This window comes from Diadema antillarum, unplaced genomic scaffold, assembly GCF_040938485.1.
Source record: "Diadema antillarum isolate AM-2024a unplaced genomic scaffold, OU_Dant_1.0 scf00000178, whole genome shotgun sequence".
Lineage (NCBI taxonomy): Eukaryota > Metazoa > Echinodermata > Echinoidea > Diadematoida > Diadematidae > Diadema > Diadema antillarum.
Genome location: NW_027271067.1, coordinates 1,503,750 through 1,525,933, shown reverse-complemented (window position 1 = coordinate 1,525,933; position 22,184 = coordinate 1,503,750). Strand labels below are relative to the sequence as shown.

The 22,184-nt window shown below is 39.8% G+C and overlaps 1 protein-coding gene across 2 annotated transcripts; it reads right to left on the bottom strand.

Moving 5' to 3' along the window:
• Positions 1 to 286: 286 nt before the first annotated feature.
• On the bottom strand, positions 287 to 21,738 carry LOC139722945 (serine/threonine-protein kinase NIM1-like). Of its 2 annotated transcripts, none has more exons than XM_071634227.1 (4): positions 21,606 to 21,738; positions 17,845 to 18,210; positions 7,113 to 7,381; positions 287 to 1,702 (listed from the first exon to the last, which is right to left on the bottom strand). In XM_071634227.1, the coding sequence occupies exons 2-4, from the start codon at positions 18,161 to 18,163 to the stop codon at positions 953 to 955; spliced, it is 1,338 nt and encodes a 445-aa protein (XP_071490328.1). In that variant the 5' UTR covers positions 18,164 to 18,210; positions 21,606 to 21,738; the 3' UTR covers positions 287 to 952. The 2 variants fall into 2 exon arrangements, with proteins under 2 accessions (XP_071490328.1, XP_071490329.1); XM_071634228.1 differs by lacking the exon at positions 21,606 to 21,738 and adding an exon at positions 21,094 to 21,593.
• Positions 21,739 to 22,184: the final 446 nt, after the last annotated feature.

Below are 22,184 nucleotides of genomic sequence, written 5' to 3'. Positions count from 1 at the left end.
AGGTAGGGTAATTTAAGAGGGCAAGTTGTTTTTAATATTGAAAGACTCGGTCCTTCAACATACTCTATTTGTACGGATAAGAACATTGTTTCTACTACAGTACTAGTGGATGTCATTCTATTATGCTTATTGAAAATTCCCACCCCCACCCCCCCCCCCCCATAAAAAGAAGAACAAATCTGCTTTTGATGAATAGTCAGAGAGGATGTCCAACACAGCTGAGAATTGACAAATGCGTTTATTCATCAGGGTAAAAGAAATTTTGATTTATCAGGACTAGAAATCATTGGAATCAAGTGGCTTTTGTTCTTGTTGTCTTCAACAACCTTCATCTCTTCTCCACTCAGCTATCATTCATACCACCCTCCCCCCTCCCCACCACAAAGCCTGAGACAGCCAACTTTCTGCAACAGAGTGAATACTGATTTCATTGAAAGATATCCCACTACATCAAATGAGCACAACTCTCTGTACTCCCAGGGATGATTTGCCTCACTTACACGTGACTTGGTTCAGAACTGCCACTTGACCATAAAAGCCGTCAATTTGGTTGTAGAGACATAAAACACCACAAGAGTACTGAACTGAAGGAAGGAAGTACTGAACGGTTGAGTACAATTTCCAGGAAACATGCACTGCACATTTGGATACATTTTGGAAAGTCTATCTGGCAGTAGAAATATATGAAGGGGAAGAATGCGTGCCAGTTAAAAGACTGCCACCGCAAGTGCCCCTTGGTTCCCCGATTCCCATGCACACTGCAGCGTCCACCACCAATCAAATACAAATGGTGTAAACTATTGCATAATTACGCTGTTCATAAAGTCTTGACGAATATGTTCTCTTCCTGATGTATCAACATATATAACTTATATCTTCTAGATTATGTACACCTGATTCTGCAAAGAAAACAAAATGAATATACTTGGTCACAGCATCAGATAAAATGATGCTATAATATAGAGCACAGTTTTGAAGGTTTGTTGTTCTTGTTGCTGTCCTTGCTTTTCTTCCTGCTACTGGGGCGCGACGACTTCCCCTTGGTCTCCACGGGAGGAGGGACAGGGGGTTCCAGTCGTTTGCGCTGTATTCGGTGAAGGGCGATGCGATACGTGCCTGTAATGCTATTGCGCGAGTCCTGATCTCGTGTGGATTCCAATTGATCGTCGCTGATCCCGAGCGCCTTCAACTGGTCCAAGACGTCGAGCTCCTCGCTGCTGGCCGAGTCTCTCCGGAAGCACGGCGTCAGATGGTACGACGGATGCGGAGGAGGGAATTCCTGACCCTGTAGCCATGGCGATGCCTGGATCTGCTCAATGTTGTAGCGCTCTGTCGGGTTCAGCTTCAGCACGTTTCGTATCAGCTGCTGGCACCCGCTCGACACATATGAGGGGATTGTGAAGTGGCCATCCAGGATGCACTTTTTCAGTTTTGCCACGGTATCGGCACGAAAGGGCATGACCCCCGTCACCATGAAGTACAGCATGATCCCCATGGCCCACGTGTCAACGGGCGCCCCGACGTAGTTCTCGTCCTTGAAAAGTTCGGGCGCCGCATAAGGTGGTGATCCACAAAAGGTGTTGAGAGTGTCATTCATGGCACAGTACGTGCTGAAACCAAAGTCACCAACCTTCACAAGTCCATTAGCTGCATAGAATACATTTTCTGCCTTCAGGTCCCTGTGTATAATGTTCTTCGAGTGCTGAAATGAATGAGGGAACACACACAATAAAAACAGGCAATAAATATTTTGTGAGTGGAAACCTTGTGCCTATGGTAATATGGATAATTTAAAACCTTGTGCCTATGGTAATATGGATAATTAGGTACATAAGCTGTTGTACATTGAACTTTGTTGGTAGTATCCAAACAATATCTGCTCATAGTCAGGGACAAAAAAGAATGAATGACAAGCACTTCAAAGTGATATAATATGAATCCCAGTCAGTTTGAAATGAAAAGCACATTACAGCATACGTGTATGTGTACATAGTGCTTAGTATTACATTAGAGGCCTCTTGTCAAAATCTCAGCGTTTGGTTATCCAAAAATATTGTGAGCACTGTATACAAATGTAGTATACATACTGTACACACAATGGATGAACATTTCCTCATCACAACATTGTGTAGTATATAAAAGTGGTGAATATGCCAGGTATGAAAATGATACAAACTCTTCTGTTACGAATGACATACACTTGATGGTCATTTTTTACCAAGGAGCTTCAAACACATTATAGTTGTGTTCGAAGCTCCTTGCTTTTACAAACTTAATACGAAGATGGGGATTGTAAGGAGGGGTGGCAGCTTTTAACTGAATATTATTTTTTCTTTTGTCATTAATTAGTGTTTGAGTGAAGAGAGATTAAATGTAAATGTACTGTACCTTGGTCACACAAATGCACAAATACATGCAGTTCCACTTCAATTTACAAGCTGACATTGACCTGGGAGAGTATTGATTTAAACTGGATTTGAAGTGACATCAATCGAGGTAGACTGCATATCACACACGTTACAGGGGAAATGGATTGAGAATGGATTGAGAATGCTTGGCCAAAGAAACTGTAGTTGACATCTATGTTCAAATTTTAAATTTCCTGCAGCAATTGCATGACCAGCTTGAGACAATAATAATCGAGCAATAACAGATCGCTAAGTGCTGATTTGGGTATTTCCATAGATGCAAGACTCAAAGAGAGCGTGTACAGTACCATTTGAAGAGTTCACTAGGCAGTACAACATGCTTTTATTGTACCCTATACCGATCACTCTCACTCTCACTCTTAAAATTGGGTGTGCTTTGAGTATCGTCACCTTCTAATTAAATTTGGAATTATAGCTCGTTAGCTTGGTAGGCGTCTTCATGCTATGGGGCGCTTATCAGAAATCTCCTAATTTATCTTTCATGTATCATCCAGTCTCGACAACAGAACAGCTAATGCAGCTGGTGCTAATTGGCAGGTGCCTGTGCGCCGATGAAGGCTAAAATGCATGTAATGTAATGCACAGTTTTCCAGGCACAGAAAATTTTATAGCTGTTCAAGCAACCTGGTGATATACATCATGGCTCTATGAGCTTCCTCTCGAGCCAAAGGGCGCAGAGAGCTTTAAGCAATATTCTGCGATGCTCATGATCTATAAACAATACTGTACATCACCACAATTCCTACTGTAACACAAACAAACATGAGAAGCAAGACGCCGAGTAACATCAGACTGGGCTACCCTATTGTACTTGTACGTCTTCTACTGTTACTTGACCTGACCTTTAAGGCATCAGCTCGCCCCATGCAGTGGACCACTGCCAGCGAGAGAGGACCCGGTCACAGCCAGGTTTGCACACCTCCGCAATCCTCTATCACTCAGGATCATATCATTCATACTTTATGTACTCTGTATTCCGTTCCCAGGGCTCTCATATTTTGGGCTTGCACAGTGTGCAGGGGAGATGGATTGAACAAATAGGTGTAGGAGAGAGAAGGGAACACATATATATTAAAAAGGAGAGAGAAAGAAGAAGAGAGTGGACTGTGGTGGTATATTATCTCAATTGTGTGAACAAGGCCAGCGCTTTAGTCCAGTACAATTCTCTATGCCGCAAATGTACACATGCATGCAAATAGGTAGGGCCTCGTCTCTCGCCCTCACAGTATCTTTAAAGCGAACACGGAGTCTCCCCACTGTCTCGATGTACATCAATCTTCTTCTACATCAATGTGAACAAAGTCAAGGAGTTATGGTCTAGTGGGTATGCATGCATGCCCAAGTGATTACAGGTTTAAATTTCACCTTCTCCTCATCATCATTTCGTGAGTGCAAGGAGGCGAGGTGAGTGGAAGACATCCTAGATCTTGGGTGAATCTACGCAGAAGATATCCATATGAGCTGATGAGTTTGAATGGGTTGTATTTAAACTTATCCTAAAACATGGGGGGGGGGGGAGGGGTTCAGGTTTTTTTTTAAATCATTAGGGTGCTGTAGCTTATTTTCCTGGTGCTAAAAAATCTCCACAAGGCAATGGGATACGGAAAGAAACGGGGAGCTGCCGAATCAAAACACCTGCCTGAAGAAGAAGTTCAAGAAGAAAAAAATATAATATATACCTGGTATTAAAGTGTAATTTTTTTATCCATTTCATCAGTATCTTTGCATTGAGTGTGATGTCATACATGTTTTTTGTTTTTTTTTATATATATCATATTCTTGCCATTCTTGTGTTCCCTGTTTGTTCAGAATCTTTATTGTCTTGCTTTCCCCTCTCTCTTTCTTTGAACATGAAAGCATATATTGACATCTCCGGATGATGGTTACCTAGCTGGCAAACATCCTCCTATGTACATTGTAAAGTGTAATCTAGTTGCCTGTGAGCAAATCTTGGTTGCCCTAGGCTAGCAGACAGATTAGTGGGTGTGTAGCACCCTGATCATGTTTACACATGAACATAAATCTACAAATTTTAAAAGGTTGAGGACATGAAGGCTTTCCTGCTGTAGCATTGAAAGCCTTGGCCTATGAGTACATTGTATGACAGAAAGCAAAGGATTACAAGGGGTGCGGATAATTTTACGGTATAGTCTATGGTTTGTTTGTTTTTTCACAGCTTCATGATAGGTATGCAGCATGGAAGAGCTACAAAGTGCACAGCAAAGTGTTTCCTGTCAGCAGGTATTGGTGGACCACAAACGTATCAACTTCCTGCAGTCTGCGACACTTTGGCTTCTAGACTTGCGTCAATGCTCTCACCGTTTTTATTTTCTTTGACAAACAAATATTGTATCTGATGGGCTTGCTTTAACCCATTGAGGACGAGCTGATTTTGCAACAACACACATTTCCCATGTATACACACCTGCCCGAGTATACTCGGGACTGATTTTAAACTGGTTAAAGATGTGTTGGAAAGGGTGAGGAAATGACTAGAGCTACAGAGAGCTCATGAATACTGTTATTGGATGACAATAAATGGGATACCAGGGAATTTTGCATTAGGGCAAATACAGTATTGCACAAATTGAAGATAAGTGTAATATTCCCTGGCATTCCACGACTTAAAGGGATAGTACAGTATTGGTGGAGATGAAAATTGGGCTTTAACTTTTTTTCGAGATACCAAGAAAACACTTATGATATAGTACAGAGCATACCATTTTAAGAGGAATTCAAAGTTTATTTAATGAAAATCGGGTTTGGAATGACTGAAACATCCAAAAACAAAGTAAAACAAAGCAATCGTAATCGCTCTTTTTTGGATATCTCAGCCATTTCAAAACCAATTTTCATCAAATAAACGTTGAATTCCTCATAGAATTACATGCTCTTTCATATTTCATAAGAGGTTTCTCATTATTTCACCAAAAAATGTTAGAAACCCGAAATTAGGTCTCAACCAAAACTGTACGATCCCTTTAAAGCAATCTATTAAAGTATACATGTAGTTATTACCATATGTGACCCTGCACCTCAAAACAAACAAAAAGTCGCCAGACATGAATTTCTAGTTAAGACCATATTCTAAAAGAGCAGACTTTAAGCTTTAAAATGATGTATAACTCAAATCAAATGGACTCTCCTAACCTATCTAAATATTGGAAAGAAAGCACAAACTCAGGAAAAGTGTGAACTGAGAAAAGAGGCTCTGAAGTACAGTGTCTATTCAAGCGCTTAATCTTTACCAAACCGTGCTGGCTGTGCGATGAATGGGACAAAAAACAGGAAGTAAACCACCAGAGTAACAACAATGAAGGGATTATCAGATTAAACTGAAATTAAGCATGCCTCATTAACACATTCTGTCCATAATTAATGCCAACTTTCAAAGCAGTAGCACTATCTTTTCAAAAGTTATTAGAGTTGAAAGTGAAGAGTGTGGACAAGGTTTTTCAGAAATGAAAAAGGGATTCTAAAGACACACCGAATCACACTATTCTACCAAAAATGTTCGAGATAAACTGCTAAAAAAACACACTTTCCTGCCCGTTTTATGATGCCAAATTTTAGCATAATGTAAAAGAAGACCCGCTCTTTCAGAAAATATGAAAAAGTCAAGTTCGGCTAGGTTGACCCATTTCACTTATTTTCAGTCCTCACGCAAAATCAGTGTGTGCGACTTTATGTTCGTTTTGAGGTGCACGGTCACATATATAATTGTTATCTACAGTGTGTTCATTAAAAAAAAGTACCGTATTAATAAACCGAAACTCAAAGGTCAGCTATAGTTGTCAAGAAAAAAAAACAGTTTATTCTTGTGAAATGTTTACTAAAATACAAAGTGGCTCATCAGCTTTAATTTGACACCCTGCTTGCGTCATCATTGTCACGGATCACAGAGTTAGGGTCCTTTGAAGGTGAACGGAACACAAAGAGTACTGTAAAAATCTAAATCTGTTGGATAACACGGTCACTACAATGCCTCAAATCTAATCATCAAGTGCAAGATCATTACAACCCTACCACAGTTTGAAGTGAAGAAAACAGCTTTGCTCTCTGTGATTTTAACCCGTTGAGGACGCGTCCCGGGGAATACTCGGGCAGGTGTCTATGGGAAATGCGTGTTGTACTAAAATCAGTCCGTCCTCAACAGGCTAATATGTCTTAAAAAGGAACTTGTTTTGAAGACTTGCACAAACGATCAGTGGGAGAGTAGAGAGGTAATAGTACCACCACCCCCTTTAACTTATTAGGGCGTGGTGATGACCAATGCTACTGTACATGAAAACATACATGTATACATGAAACTTTAAAATTAGATTTCTATCTTTGCCTGCTTTTGATGAAAAATTCTACCACTCTTGGGTAGGTTTGATTTTTGCTCATTCAATCTTCTGAAGTCACCTTGGACACAGTGGATTGGAATTGCATTTTAAAAGTGTCATTGTTTCTAGGAACAACCTGCAAGAGATTCATACATACAATTCCTACACTACATACAGTTGTACTGAGGAACTGAGAAGGAACAACACAGAAAAGCGCACTGTCACTGCCTACATATTTACTCAGCACTCAAAATAGAACAAATTTTGTCTCAATGCCCATGATCGTGTCTACAGTGGAGAAGAGCCAAACTGACAGGACGGGGTGGGTAAAAATAACATCGAAGTTTGCTCTCACCATGTGAACGACAGCGGCAAGGACCTGAGCGTAGATGGGTTTGCACTCCGCCTCGGCAATCTTGCCCTCGTTGGAGATCTTGGTGAAGAGCTCGCCGCCGGGCGCGTACTCCATGACGAGGTGGAGCTTGGCGAGCGTCTCCACCACCTCGTAGAGGCGGATGATGTTGGGGTGGTGGAGGCGCTCCATGCAGCTGATCTCGCGGGACAGGAGACGCTGCGTCTTCTGGTCCAGCTTCGTCTTGTCGAGGATCTTTATTGCCACTTTTTCTGTGGAGTTTGGGGTTTTTAGGTACCAGGAGGATGAGAAGACAGAGACACCATTAAAGCCGAGTCAGTGTAGTTTATTCAGTACAATATGATGGCAGAAGGATATTCATATTTTTCAAACCTTAAAAAAGGTACAAAAGCCCAAACATAAATGTCAATTGAGTGAAAGCAGCAATAGAAGAACACATCAGTGACAGTTTGAGGAAAATTGGACAATTGATACAAGAGTTTTTGTAAGAAGTTTCTGTGCTGTCATCTCTGGATAAGAAGACCACAGTTCACGATGTCATTATTGGACAACGATACATAAAGAAAATATAAAAACAATTCCACAAAATTTCATTTACGCGCGATTCGCAAAAAACTACACTTGCTATTATGGTGTATGATACATTTTGATGCATGACAGTTCATGTACAAACCCTGCCGTACAAAAACAAACAAACATGCATATTGAGGTCTTTATCATTGAATGCTTATTGACACTGACAGAGTTATACTGTCATACAATAGAGAGCTGCGCAAGCAAGTTTGTGAATACATTGATATAATACACACATGTCATACAATGTACATACATTCACAATACAAATCAGCCATTCTTTTCATGGACACATGTAATCAAGATCCACATATTATATTACAGTGTATGTGGAAATTCAAACCTTGAAAACAAACAAGCATGGATATCATGCAAAGTCCTTTCTGAAGTAAAGAATGACATTTTCCATCGTGACATTTGAATGGACTGTCAGTTTCAATAACTCATACACGCCAGTCATTGAATTACTCTCAACATGATAAATGGGGAGAAAATTAAGGAGGACTCCACCATCAAATTAACACACAGTGCCTAGATCTGTGCAACCACGGCCTTTTTCCAGTTCATACGTTAGTACTTGAATGCTTTGTATGCTCACCGCATCAACCAACTGTTGCCATGGGAGCAAAATGGATTATGACTTGTACAGTGAAGGTAATGCATACACATGTTTGTGGTGATATGATAGTCTCTCAAATTTGATTACCGGTTTTCCATTTCGCGTAATATGGGCAGGAGCTCTATAAGCTAACAATATAGGCCTTGCCCGACTCCTCACTACAACGGTACATTGGGGAAAATAATACAAGGCACCAATGCGCACACAGGGGATGTACATAAACAACATGCCGAACCGTTTGTCACATACGTACTGTACACTAGATGGGCTGATCATAAAAGGCCTACTTGCATTTGTGCTTGTGTGTGTGTGTGTGTGTGTGTGCGTGTGTGAGTGTAACAGGTGTCATAGGAAACCCTGTGTTTGATTCTACGAAAGATCTATTAACTGTAATACATGTATGGAACATGCAATGATGTATGGAACATGCAATGATGTATTCCAGTATTTGCTCATATTTTGCGATAAATCTGCATAAAATTGCACAATGTTTTGTTTTTGTTTATTCTCAGCATATCTTCTACACTTTGTATGTCTGCTTACTGCTGAGCTTGTAGCCACACACGCATGTGGAAAAAAAAAATCCCTGCACTACAATACTACACCATTTTTGTAATGCTAGTTTCTACAGTGTAGGATTGGCCTGTAGACTAAAGAATGAAGTGACATTATGATCAAGCCATTCTGTTTTTTGTTTTGATTTCTTATTTTCTTGTCGTTTTTAAAAAAAAAAACTAAACATCTCTACACCACATGCTCATATTTCAGAACTTGTGCAGGACATAAAGGCAGGCCTACTGTATAAAAAGGTCCTGTGTAAAGGTACTGCAGTGATATTTTCAAGACGGTTTAATTTTCGCGAATTTCCATGAACCACTGTACAATATGTAAGACTGCAAATTTAATTACACGCGAAAATGCACCATGCGCTAGGGCAATAGTCCACTTTTGAGTACTAGCCTCGGTGTGAATCCACAAAAACAACATAGCTCACAAAAATGTCTGCGGCTCCTCATTTGCAAAAATATCTGTTGCCGAAAATAAAAGCTATACAGTAAGTGCCAGAAAGGGGTCCACAGCATGAGACAGCATTGAAGTGTCAGACTGGCTGGATGAAACCATTTTTCTTTTGTGCAAGATTTGAGGAGAGTCAGATTATGAATGTTTCATGTATAACCTACTGTCATTTTCTTCTTCGTTTTTTGCCTCCACAAAAGGGAAACACACTGGAGGCAGAGACGATAGCTTTTAACCGGGTGAAAGACTAAACCCTTGGAGTGCCCTCACTCCAATACCATCCGTTCATCATTCCATAGTCCAGGTCGATGAAAGAAGGAACACAAACAGGGTATTGGTTACCGCTAATTCGGGCACAGGAGGGGGGCGTGGGGTTGTGAACGAAACCCTATGCAAGGGTCTTGCCATTCTTAATAGTCACGGCAGTGAGGTGTATACGTGCCCTGCTGCCAGTCACCAGGTGCAGCTTTCATCGAGTCATACAAGAAGCATAATGTACTTCATGTACACCTTGAGAACATCCTGATCCAATCAAAGAATGTAGACATGACAAGGGTGATTCTCAGAGCTACATGTACATTGTACATATAACACAAATGCAGTATTACTGTCCTACTTCCTTTTCAATTATCATACCTCTGCAATTACACGTACATGTATATCTTTTCTTTTAGTTTTAATACTATGTCCATTTATCAGCACATTCACTATGTACAAATGTACTGACATTCTGTAATCCTCACATGAGACAAGTGAATGTGTCTCAACAAAAATTTTCAATATTAGCACTTGTCCACCAGGAGTACACTGTCTATTGTGCTGTCCAGGCTTCCTGACTGCACGTTAGAGATGGTAAAAGACTCACTGCACGTGGTTTATGCAGGTGTTTTCCGCCTTTTACACCAATGGCAATTGGTTATTGATGCGAAGCAGTCTGGCACAGCCAAAAACTGTGTCATTACATGTAATACCAGCCAAGGTTGCAAAACCAGCAAACGAGACTTCATAAAGTGATTAATTCTATTAAAGACAGACATACTAAAAATTGATTTAATATACATGTACATGAAGGCCTACACTATGATGCTACATGCAAAGTATTGTCTGCAATCTGATATCAAACTTCATCAGTTAGTATGCAAATATATGTCTATTCCTCTTTACAGGGATCCCTTTTCTCTTTTGTTTTGTTTTTGTTCAGCTTTTCGTAGTTTTATCATGCATCAAAAAAATGGTAACAAAGTCAGACAAAAAGAGAAATTTTTGCATGCCCCATGCATAAAACTTCACAAATTTTCCAGGACCTAAGCTTCACTAAAATTGTAAAATGCACAGGTTTTTTTTTTCTTAATGCACTGAATGACAGTTCAATGCAGTTGTACACTGTACAAGTAAAATTCAATTCAGTTTTGTTGAGTGTTTTATATCGACCAGTGCTCAGTGTGTGTTCAGCAAATCCCTGTATTACTAGTGCAAAGTATATGTGTTGTATTTTTTTATTTAAGCCAACAATTCATGAAAGTTTCATGCCACGAAAAAGGCTGTCGGCTCTAATTCATGACAGTTTCATGCCCCGAACATTTTGCAGTAGCACTTATATTCATTTTGGCAGTGCCTTGTCTTCAGTGTGCATGTGTTTGCACACACTTGTTTGTGTGTGTGGTTGTGTGTGTAAGCACTGACATACAAATGTCAAGGGAGGGGATGAGCATATGTTCACAAGTTTGTATTAAATACTACTGTACTTCAAACATTTAAACCATCTCTGGGAATTGCCATGATACAGGTGTACAATATGCTCACACACACTTTCCAAATACAGTATTTATTCTGGAAATTAAATGTGGCTCTTACTTGCCTATTTCCTGAAGAGAATTTTTTTTTCTCATGACTTATTCCAATGCTCTATATGATGTACATGTACGATTGTATCTTTGTCACTTCAGCTCACAATGTGGAGGAAAGCATTTTCTTCATGAATGCACGCTTGAAAAGTCTGATTACAAATGATACCCAGAGTTACATTGTAAATCTGTTTACAAGCAATGCCAAAGAAACAAATTTATCACCCCACTGCTGAGCTCTCCCAAATCCCCAGAAGACCCTAATCTACAAAATTACGCAATTTATGCTTAATTAAACAAGATACTGAAAGAGTTAACACTGAGATCTGGCAGTCATGCTTTTGTAATTTATTCTTCATTAATATTTACCCATCTTTAAAAAATAAATTCTATTTGTTCAAAGCTACAATCATTTGACTGGATTACATACCAATTCATACCCTGTATACAGAGTGCGCAAGAACTTTTATATTAAAATTACTTTGTAGTCTTCATTCTACTACATATTGTATGTTACAATGTATAATATCATACTGCAACATCAGAATTAGGTCACAATTCTTTTTTTTTTCTAGATTATGGCCTCCATTTGCAATTAAACTACAATACCTTTCACGTTTGTTGATGTATTGTAGTATTTTCCCTGACTATGCAGGCTACTACTTGTATTTTCCTGCACAACACATGAAACAATTGCTCTGAGACAAATCATTTAGCATCACACCATTGAGGATTTTCAGCATGAAAAAGCATGGTAACCTGGTAAGACAAAAGCTAGCCTGATATACATGTAGAGTTTATTTTAGGAGGTTGATTTGAAAAAGAAGAAGTCTCACATCACAGACTGAAGTGTTCATAAAACAAACATATAATTATGCACTTCATGTTCACAAGTCTATAAAATGAATTACAATGAATGCCTGACAAAACAAAGAAAAAGGAGCAAGTACAGTAATGTGAAACTGCTGTAGAGCAATGATCGTCAGCCATCCATCTAGGATACTTTTTATATCAAGGACGAAGCAACCCCACATTGTGTCTTGGGAAGCTACTGAACACCAGTCGCTGAGAGCCCGTCGGCATTAAAGCGCCTTCATGGCCAGGCAAGTTTCATATCCGAGCCAGATAAGTATCTCTCCTATCCTTGTATTCATAATGGAGGGAAGAGGAGCTTGTCTTCCTGTAACCACAGGACAGGAGGATTTTTTAGCATTCTTGCTGCAGTGCTCCAGGCATGAACTCATCTACCCTGTACCATGTGTGTCTGAGTGAGAGTGTGCATTCCAGTACAGTGTGCCTGTGTGCATGATGGTGTTCTGTTGTATGTGTGTGCGTGTGAGTGTGTGTGTGTCAAAGGGGGGTGGGGTGGTTTGGAAGAGATGGAAAAGTGGTTCATCTTCATCATGTAATATTCCCTTACATGTTAGCAATCAGAATAAGATGTGGTGTGACACTACAGTTCACTTCCATCAAGAGGGCCTGATACTCCCACGCATCCCATTCTTGATGGCAAAGGGGGGGGGGGGGGGGGGGGGGGGCACACTGTTCAACGCACTGTCTCCTGAGCATTAAACACATGATACTTGTGCACAGTTTCCCCAAACAGGAAATGCCAAAAGTGGGCGCCACATGCAATGCGTCGCCAGAATACAGCAGCCTCCATGCAATTATGAAGATTTCTGGCATTTGTGGCATGACATGTTTTGTTAAAGATACAGTACAATATCTGTACAGACTACGTACAGTATCTTTAATCTCCCACCTTGTGCATACAGTACTGTAGGAGGGAGTGTGGCCCCTCAGACGGTGAAGAGCTGTTGCAATTTCAAGATACAAATTGTGTGATCTGGTGCATATCAAATATATGACATTTTGCTTGTCCTAAGACTAAAAAAGAAACAACTTTTTTTTTCCTTAAAATGTGATGTGGTTGGAAATCTATGTTTTGCTTGTTTTGGGTTTTTCTTTCTTTTCTTTGATGTAGGAGAAAAAGCTTGTCAGACCTTTGAGCGTGAGAATGACACCTGAGACATGAGTCCCACACCTATTGACTGAGACTTCATACAAGTGTACGCCTTTGCTCAAGACTGATTTTAAACTGAAGTGTCCTAAGGAAAGCATTTTTACTACATGAATAATATTTTGACTTGAATAGAGTGCGTTCATGCTCAATTTGCTTATTCAAAATGCCATTCACGAGCCGTGGTACCGTTTATGCTCAATCTTTTTGAGTTCATGAAAGTGTTTGTGGTTGCTATGCATGTTGACATTTAAGCAGGCAAGTCAAATTGGGGCACACATTTTTCTCTGAAGTTCTGAATTGAATGTGTGCATTGTTCATGATTCTATTGGCTATGTGTTTAGCACATAGCGTAACAATGTAGGTCTAGTATCAATACATTCTTTTTCATCTTAATGTAATTTTGATTATTCACTAACTAGTTGTAGTACTACAGTGTGGGCTTCAGACAAAGACAAGAAATACAAGTATTCATTTTGTTGACAACGCTGACGAAATAATAAATTGCATTGTAGCAAGCTGTAAAAAAATGCATAATTTATAATATGTCTCTGTTTGTACATTGTACGTACAGTTCAACCTACAGTGTAGGGAGCTCGAGCTACACCTGTACATGTAGAAAGCACACATGCACAATATTTTATGTGCAAATACAATGTACCTATCGTTACTGCAAACAATGTGCAATATTTGAAAGGGTACATGTAGCTGGCCAGGCTGTGAGCATTTTCATGTGAATCAGAAAGGCGTTGAGATGACAAATTTTGTTTTTGTGTGTGATTTGAGTTTATGTTTCCCATATAAAGGTGGATAGAGAGAAATGCCAGAATCAGCATTTTGAAAAGCTGTTTGTATCAAGGTGAATAGGCAGGCAACACATTTTGACAAATTATGAAACACACAATGGGGCACTTGGCCTAATGTTATCAAACATCTAGCTCAAAATCCAATACCACAGGACATGTTGGCATTGATATGTGTACATTAATGTAACTACAATGTAATTTTCCCAAGTTGTATCCTGCCCTACCAAGTAACCACTATCTATTCTAAAAGCATTTGAGACATATGCCAATCTACGCGGCATAGTGTCATCAGCCCGAGCTCCTGCGATCCCGTAAATCTCTACAATGCATGGGGCACACAGCATTTGAGCGACCATCAAGCATTGTACAGCCATCCCAAGTCAAACACCAGCACACAGTTAGGCAGACCTTTTTTTGTGCGCAAAAACACATCCTCCACACAATCCCCGCTCCTCGGATAATGCTGCACGCAGCTAGGCTCTCGCAAATGGGGCAACTTGATTACGGGCGCCGTTATAGCATTGAGGAATCCTAGCCTGTAGATGGATATTGATCCAAGAGTATCGTCATCCTAGACGACTATTCTTTACATTACTACACTCCTTCCATTACATGCATGATGGAGCAAACCATTCTGCTGAGAACAAACAACCCTGTATTGATGTCAATGCAAACTGTTCTACACGGGAATAAGTAACTGCACAGTGTGTTTGATGTCCATCACCCAAGTGCTGTGAAATTCCCTCGTTATGAAAGAAAGAGTTGTGTTACATTACAACATACTTGGCAGCAAATCCTTCACTTACAGTATGCTACGCATGTCTTGTCACTTCTTTATATACATGCAGATGTTTTGACATTCCTGTTTTTCCCATCTTCTTCCTAAATTCCTTTTTTTACATTCTGTACTGTATTTTGTTGTTGTTGTTTTTTAAGGTTTTACCATATACTCTACAAATTTTCGTGTAATTCATAATGTCTAGGGATATCTGAACCTGGCCACAGAGTACAATGTACAATGTACAAGCATTTGAGGTTACAAATTTTGTGTAGAATGTGGGATGTTCAATTTCTCTTTAAAGATGAAAAAAAAAAGACTGCATTAAGGTGTCGAGTACCTTACATGAATTATCTGGAATGTTCCTTGCTTTTCAATTGAAAGACAAATTCATTACAGGTTGCCCATTCTACAGCAGCATGATACCATTTTAAGCCAATTGATATTTTTAAATGCCTAAATAACTGAAGCCTGCAACATCTTTTTGAAGCTACCAGTATTCATAAATTCTTAGCACTTACCCTTACCCCAAAAACAGGAACCACTTCAGCTAGAAATCTATCTGTACCTTGCAAGTCTACATGCAAAGTCTATCAAGTACACATTTCCTTAATAATAAAAATACTAAAATCACCCTTGCCTGATAAAAAGCTATAGGAAATACTCTTCCAATCTCTTTCATCAATTGCCCTTGCTGCCCATTGCTACAATGTGTACTGTACAGTCTGTGCTGTACAACATGTACATTATGTTCTTGTACGGTATGTGACTTAATACAGACTTGTACACCTATTGTAGAGGAAATACTGTAGACTTTGCAGTACCTATAAACTGGAAATTCACACAATTTGCAAGGACATCATCCACTTTCTGTTTCAAAATTCCTTGAAGAAATTGTGTGGTCTGCAAAAGCAGGGGAAGTAAAACCTGAATAAACACAGCTGTCCCTACTCCTGAACATCTTTAGTGCTCCTATTCAATGTTGTATCATAAAAAGGTAGAACTACGGGTACTGTACTGTGTGTGTAGTTAGTACTCTTGTACGCACAGTATATGTGTGTGTGTGTGGGGGGGGGGGTACATACATGTAAATCCATGTGAATGTATGTGCCTGTAATTAAAGAAAGGGAAAATTAAACGACACACCAACAAATGAAAACTGCAATGATTGTTGCAATAAACTCAATTTAAAAATCAAGAGTCAAATGACGATGGGGAATGACAATAGTATAGCAGGAATATGAGATATTTTAAATTTCGAAGGGAATTGGTCAAGACATTTACAAAGCACACATGCATACAAGTAGGAAGTGTCTTTGCAATAATTCTATAAAAAAGAACATTCACCATTTACATGACGATTTATATGAACTGTTTATACTTTGGGCCTTTGCAGTACATGATGTACATACTGTCCTGAGTGTAAAAGTGTTTTTTCTTTAATTGTTTTTTTTTTTTTTCATATTAAAAGAATATGTATCATCCATTAAATATTGTGAAATGCATAGTAATTCCTAAGAGATGTTCAGGAGACTCGATGAGTCACGGTCAGAGCACTGAACCACTCAACATCTGCATGAATAATCATGTGCACACAGCAATGCAGGACAAGCAGAAAGCATAATGTGTGTGACTTCAACAAGTGCTTGAAAGTATTCCTTGGAATGCTACACGAGTTTGGATGCTTTTAATACAATGCAGTGTACAATGTGTGCACACTGGTACCACCTCAGTTGTTCAAGAGCATTAGATATCTCACTATACTTCTTGAGCCACAAAGCTGGTAGAAAACTACACTGTAGGTGACAATTGTCACAGAAACAAATGTTGTTTTTACAAATTAGTAAAATTGTATTTTATAATTCAATCAGAGAGGATTACCAGTAACACAAATTTTTCACTTGGATAGCGTAACAGAGTTTACTGCTATATGTTGATGTGATCGCTTGAACACTTTTTTTCAACTCGAGTTCCTCTGAAGACATTTATACTTGTGTATACGTATTGTGTACCAGTACGTTGTTACAAACTCACATTACCGGTACACACTGAAAATAACTATTGGTATTATACCAGTAACTATTATGGGAAAGTAAAAGAAAGCATGTGTTCACCGGGTCATCCAATGTTGACAGATTACCAGGTATTGTTCTGGAACAGAAGTTTAGTGCAGGAATAAAATCTCATTTTGGGATTTATCTCTTGTACTATCATATGTCATTATGGACTTTAAGTGTTCACACATTTACAAATTTGTAATGCGCCTGGCATGGGGCCAAAGCGGAATCTCTTCTAACAAAAACAGAAATGCAGGGATTTTGTCCTTTAGAAATTCACTGTCGAAGCATATTCACCTCCCTGTGAAAAAAAATGAGAGATGAGGTTATTGGAAACATGCGATGCCGTATGTTTAATCGCGCCACCATTGCCTGCATCCACCGGAATGTGGCTTCGGTATCGCAAAAGTTATATTGGATAAGGGACCACAGGGCCTAGGGGCTAAATGTCACAGCCATAATTGCTTTGGACGAGCCGTAATTACCCACTGATCACACATAATTGGATATGCTGAGATATATTGTACATGGCTGGCTGGGCAGGAAACAGGCGACCTTGAAAACACACCACGGTCAAGAACGTGATCTCTCTGACGTTCTTGACAACACACGTCTTTGTGCATCTGTGTGTGTGTTATCTTTTATCTCCAGAGGTTTGAGGTGTGTGAGATTTGCTTTCTTTTATAATTCATTCCTATTTTCCATGTCACAATGTTTGGTTAAGTGTGAGAAGGAGAGACCAAATGTGATGGTGACAGAAGGCAGCTCCTTTGGGTAAAAGGCAATACAACTTGTGTACTGGTATGTTTTCTACTATAAAAAAAAGTAAAAAGATAATATAAGAAATGCTTCATTTGCAAGTCAGAGTCTTGTTTGAAAGTCAGTGTCACATTCATTTGTACAGTATAAACAGGTAGTAAAAGGTTTGATTGACATGACATGGCACAATTTTACATCTCATGAGCTCATAAAGAAAAGTAAAAGTACAAGGTGCCTTTACCTTTTGTGAGTGCATGCAGCCCCATTCGGACCTGAGAGAAGTTCCCGCTGCCGAGCTCGTTTCTGATTCTGTAGAAGGCGATCCTCTTGCCGAGGGTCACCTCCTTCAGGGCCCGAGGGTCATTGTTCATCTCTTCCATGAGCTTCTGGTAGGCGGTCAGCCGCCTGGCGGGCGCCACATCGTTGATGAGCGCCGGCTCCGAGCTCGAGATGGACTGGTTGAGGCTGCTCTTGCGAGTTTGCTGGCTGGTGCCCCCGTCCGACTTCCGGGGGCTACTATGGACAGACCCTGACATGGTGGCTGCAGCAGGGTCAACCATCCATTACATCCAATCTTGTTCCTACTTGTAGCCTTTCACGTGCAAACCTGAAAAACAAGAAAACAATTTAAGCACATATTTTCCATTAAAACTGATCATGACATTGAAGCATAGCAAACACTGCCAACATTTTATCACCAATTCTTATGCCTTGTTTCTGACAAACAGATAAAAAAAGAGCTTGAATCAACTGCTACAGTAGCTAACACATACATTGTATTCTTGGGAAGCTTTTGGCATGGGAGCGCAGTTTAAACAGGAAATACTGTATTCTGTGGTGTGCTGACTGAACTTTCAATAGCAGCTGATGACACAAGGCCAAGGGAGTTTTGAGGCTGCAGCAAAGGCATAGAAGTACAGTTGCCATCTATCTTAGCATTTTGCAGGTCACAACATCAATAGTGAAACAGCATGGGACATCTTTATCATTTGATTTAAATGGTAGTATGTCAGTGTTCATGCTTTAATCATAATATGGTGGTAATGGAGGGAAAAATTGCAATTGGTAAGATTAAGGTGGTGGAGATTTAATCTTCTTGAAGAATTGAAATGACTTCAAATGCATTCATTGTACAGCACTGGGTTGGTTCATCTGGAGAGACTTACACTATAAAATAGCAGACTACATGTATATCAATGTGTGTACTTCCCCTCCCCTTCTTGGCTTCAAGAAGCATTAATCATTAGGCCTACTACAGGCATGCCTCCCTCAAGCCTTCAGTAAAAGGCAGCTTTAGATCTGCAATGCTACTCCTTCAATGTGCCTATCAGGCAAAAAAAAAAAAAGTTGTACTGCACATGAAACAGCTGTTCCAAATACAGCCCACGTCGTCCAACCAAGAAGAGGCCTATCGAAGCATTAGTGTCACAAAGCGGATAGGCACATGCTTGTACCAGGGACAGGGTACACGCAGTATGGATGTGCGCTACAACCTTGTAGAAGCGTTGCTAATTATTATCATCGTTATAAAAGCTGCCTGATACCAAAACAGCACACTCATTTGCTCGTAAGCCAACAGGATCTTTTAACGCTTCATCAAAGGCATAATAATATCTCAAGGTCTCCTAGAGTAGTTGTAAGATCAAGGAGACGGTACTCAAAACCTACATTGTATGTATAAGACACACAATTGAGTTTTAATCACTGTCTGTGATCCCCATCATGCTACATGTAGTTAGCGTTTAAATACTACATTACTGGCTGTCAAACAACTAGCAGCACGTTTGACCATGAAACTCGACTATGACACTCAAAGAATTGCAGTGGTTATCTCTCGAAGTTCGACACAGAACTACAGTGCAGCAATCAATAGACAGTTTCATGATGCAGCAGAGTGTAATCTTCCACCGCAGAAGAAATATGAGGCAAAGAGGAAAAATTTTCCTATCTTGTACAAATTTACACCCAATATCACCAAATCTCTCTTCTTCTTCTTCTTCTTCTTCTTCTTCTTTTTTTTTTTTTTTTTTTTTTTTTTTTGGATGAAGACCTAGGCCTATGTAAAATCAAGCAGTAAAACAAACTTACCGGTACATGTCTTACAATGTACAACCGGTACATGTATGTCCTCAAGAAGTCATTCTGAGGCCTACAATATTAGACTGGACATAGAAATCGACACATTTGGGTTTAAAGGGGTCTATTCAGATTTAGTGACTTGTTATTAAAATTTAACATCATTACACTGTTCACCGTTTTCAATGCATTATTCATTTATTGAGCACATCACTGAAAAGTGATACTTCATACTTTGAATTCTGCTGCAAAAAGCAGCGCAGATCCCCTTGCAAAATAACATAAATTTATGATTCGATCAGTATAAAGTGCAAGGACTAAGGTGATTGTGGAGACTAACCATAACCAGGAAAATGAAGAAAGATCTAGAGTTCTACATTATAAGATGGCTAAGTAATTTCCAGCTTGCTGATTGGTCAAAGGGTACCACGTGATCATTCGCGAAAAGTGTCTATCTCTACACGCCCGTGGGATTTTCGCGCGCCCAAATTGTCCAATCCACGGTTGAAATTTTCGCTGTGTTCAAATTTTCGCGCATTTCGCGCAACCAGAAACTGGCGCGAAAATAAAAGCACGCGAATATTTTTGCTTGCCATATGTGCCTGTGCGTGATGTCTTGATTCCGCGGAATTAAAAACACGCAAAACTCTTCTAACCCGGCCAAACGCGAAAAATTAGTCACGCAAAAATATCCACTTTTACAGTATTCAACACAAGCTGGGATAATCTCGGAGAAAGCCTACTCTGGACCATTTTCCAACGGTAAGTACAATTTCAAAATCTTTGATATTTGATTTATTTCATTATTTCTTTCTCATACAAGGTATATTCACGTCGCGTTTGAAATTACTTTATAGCCATCTTACAAAAGGAATAACGCATTTTCCTGTCGTTGTTCAGCGATATGCAGTGCACTCGAGGTTTCTTCTTCGCATGCACACTCCACACTCGCCTCCGGCTCGTGTGGAGTGTGCATGCTCAGAAGAAACCTCTCGTGCACTGCATACTCGTTAAAACAACTCTGCGGAATGCGTTTAAATATGCCTATATTGTGTGCATTTACATACAATAGATCTATATATTTTGTTCAGTCTATAGAACCTTAATTATCAATGTCATATTGTTTGTAACAATCACATAGATCCCTAACGTTAGGTCTAACAATGTTACAAAGTTGCAAAGTGTACAATTGTACCGGTAGGTCATGTGCTGTGGTCTATGTTCCTTAAAAATGGGAACAGAGATAAGTTTGGCAGATCTTTAGGGACTAGAATCTAGTACTGGTAGTAGTAGACCTAGATGCTGAATGCTGTAATGGTTACAAGTTTCAACCACTATCTGGCACTAACGTTTCATAGTGTTCTAGTCAGAAATCAAAAGAATCCTACATGAAGACAACACTCAATTCACTTACTCAGTCCCACAGCACAGTGTTCCATGAATCAAGATCCAAGAAATGTCACAGAACATTACAAAATAAAATTCTCATCGAAAAGATGTCAAATCAAATGTGTAACGTTAGAAATCCGTGTGGAATGGGTAAACCGGTAAACCAATTATATTTCCAGTGGACTAGTAGGAGACCACGAATACATCCACAGATTCTGAGCAAGCACCACAATGTAGCTGTAACTTTAGACAGGTAGACATTAGGCTTCACATCCTTGTTCTTCGATGCACGTACCCGGCCCTGTTACTGGGGTACACAACACGAGAGTGGAGCCCAGGGTACCGCGCCAGAGATCACCCTAGCTTTACGTGTGTTGCTGCCATACACAAGCTCACTCCATTCAGAGGTCTCCAAGGCGACAGGGAGACGGGACAATACAATGTAAATACCCATTATAACACAGATTTAGACAGCTTCGAGTCCACAGTATTCTCTGATATACATACACAATTCTCTAAAATGAAGGTTTGGCTCACCGACACAAGTGCTCCATCCCAAAATGTGACATCTAGGAGCCGGTTACCACGGAAATCCCAGCATTTTGAGTGAAAGTGGATTCGTGGTGTTCACTACCCACACTCTCGATATCGCATGGACGTACTGTCCGCGTTACGTGCTGTGTAAACGTACGTACACACACGTACACACTATCTATGGAGTCGATTGCGCATAAGAGCCGAACACTCACCGAGTATAGCGCCATCTTTAGTTCGCATCTCTACACTGTCGTCCGCTTTCATAGATGCAGGCAGTTATCCTTGATTAAGGGGGTGTCATCATCACCTTATTGCCTACAAACTACTGTAAAACACTTTGATTTATCAAATAGATTAACTTTATGTATTCTGAGCTGTTTCAGTGGAAGCCCAAACAAAGAAATATATTAAAATGCCACAATCATTCTAAGTTGTGTGGTACTGATGATTCTACTATGTACTTATAAGATCTAGTACCACAAGCACATAATAAGAAAACAAATTGTATAGTTAAGGAGGGGGGGGGGTGTTAGAGGAGGAAGTGGGGTAGAGGAGGGGGTAGGAGGTATAGGGGGAGAG

Excerpts from the sequence above, each read along its gene's own strand:
- LOC139722945 (XM_071634227.1), bottom strand. The coding sequence starts at position 18,163 with ATGGTTGACCCTGCTGCAGCCACCATGTCAGGGTCTGTCCATAGTAGC. Across the intron at positions 7,382-17,844 it reads GCTGCATGCACTCACAAAAG|AAAAAGTGGCAATAAAGATC; the intron begins GTAAAGGCACCT and ends CAAACTCCACAG. Across the intron at positions 1,703-7,112 it reads TTGCCGCTGTCGTTCACATG|CACTCGAAGAACATTATACA; the intron begins GTGAGAGCAAAC and ends CATTCATTTCAG.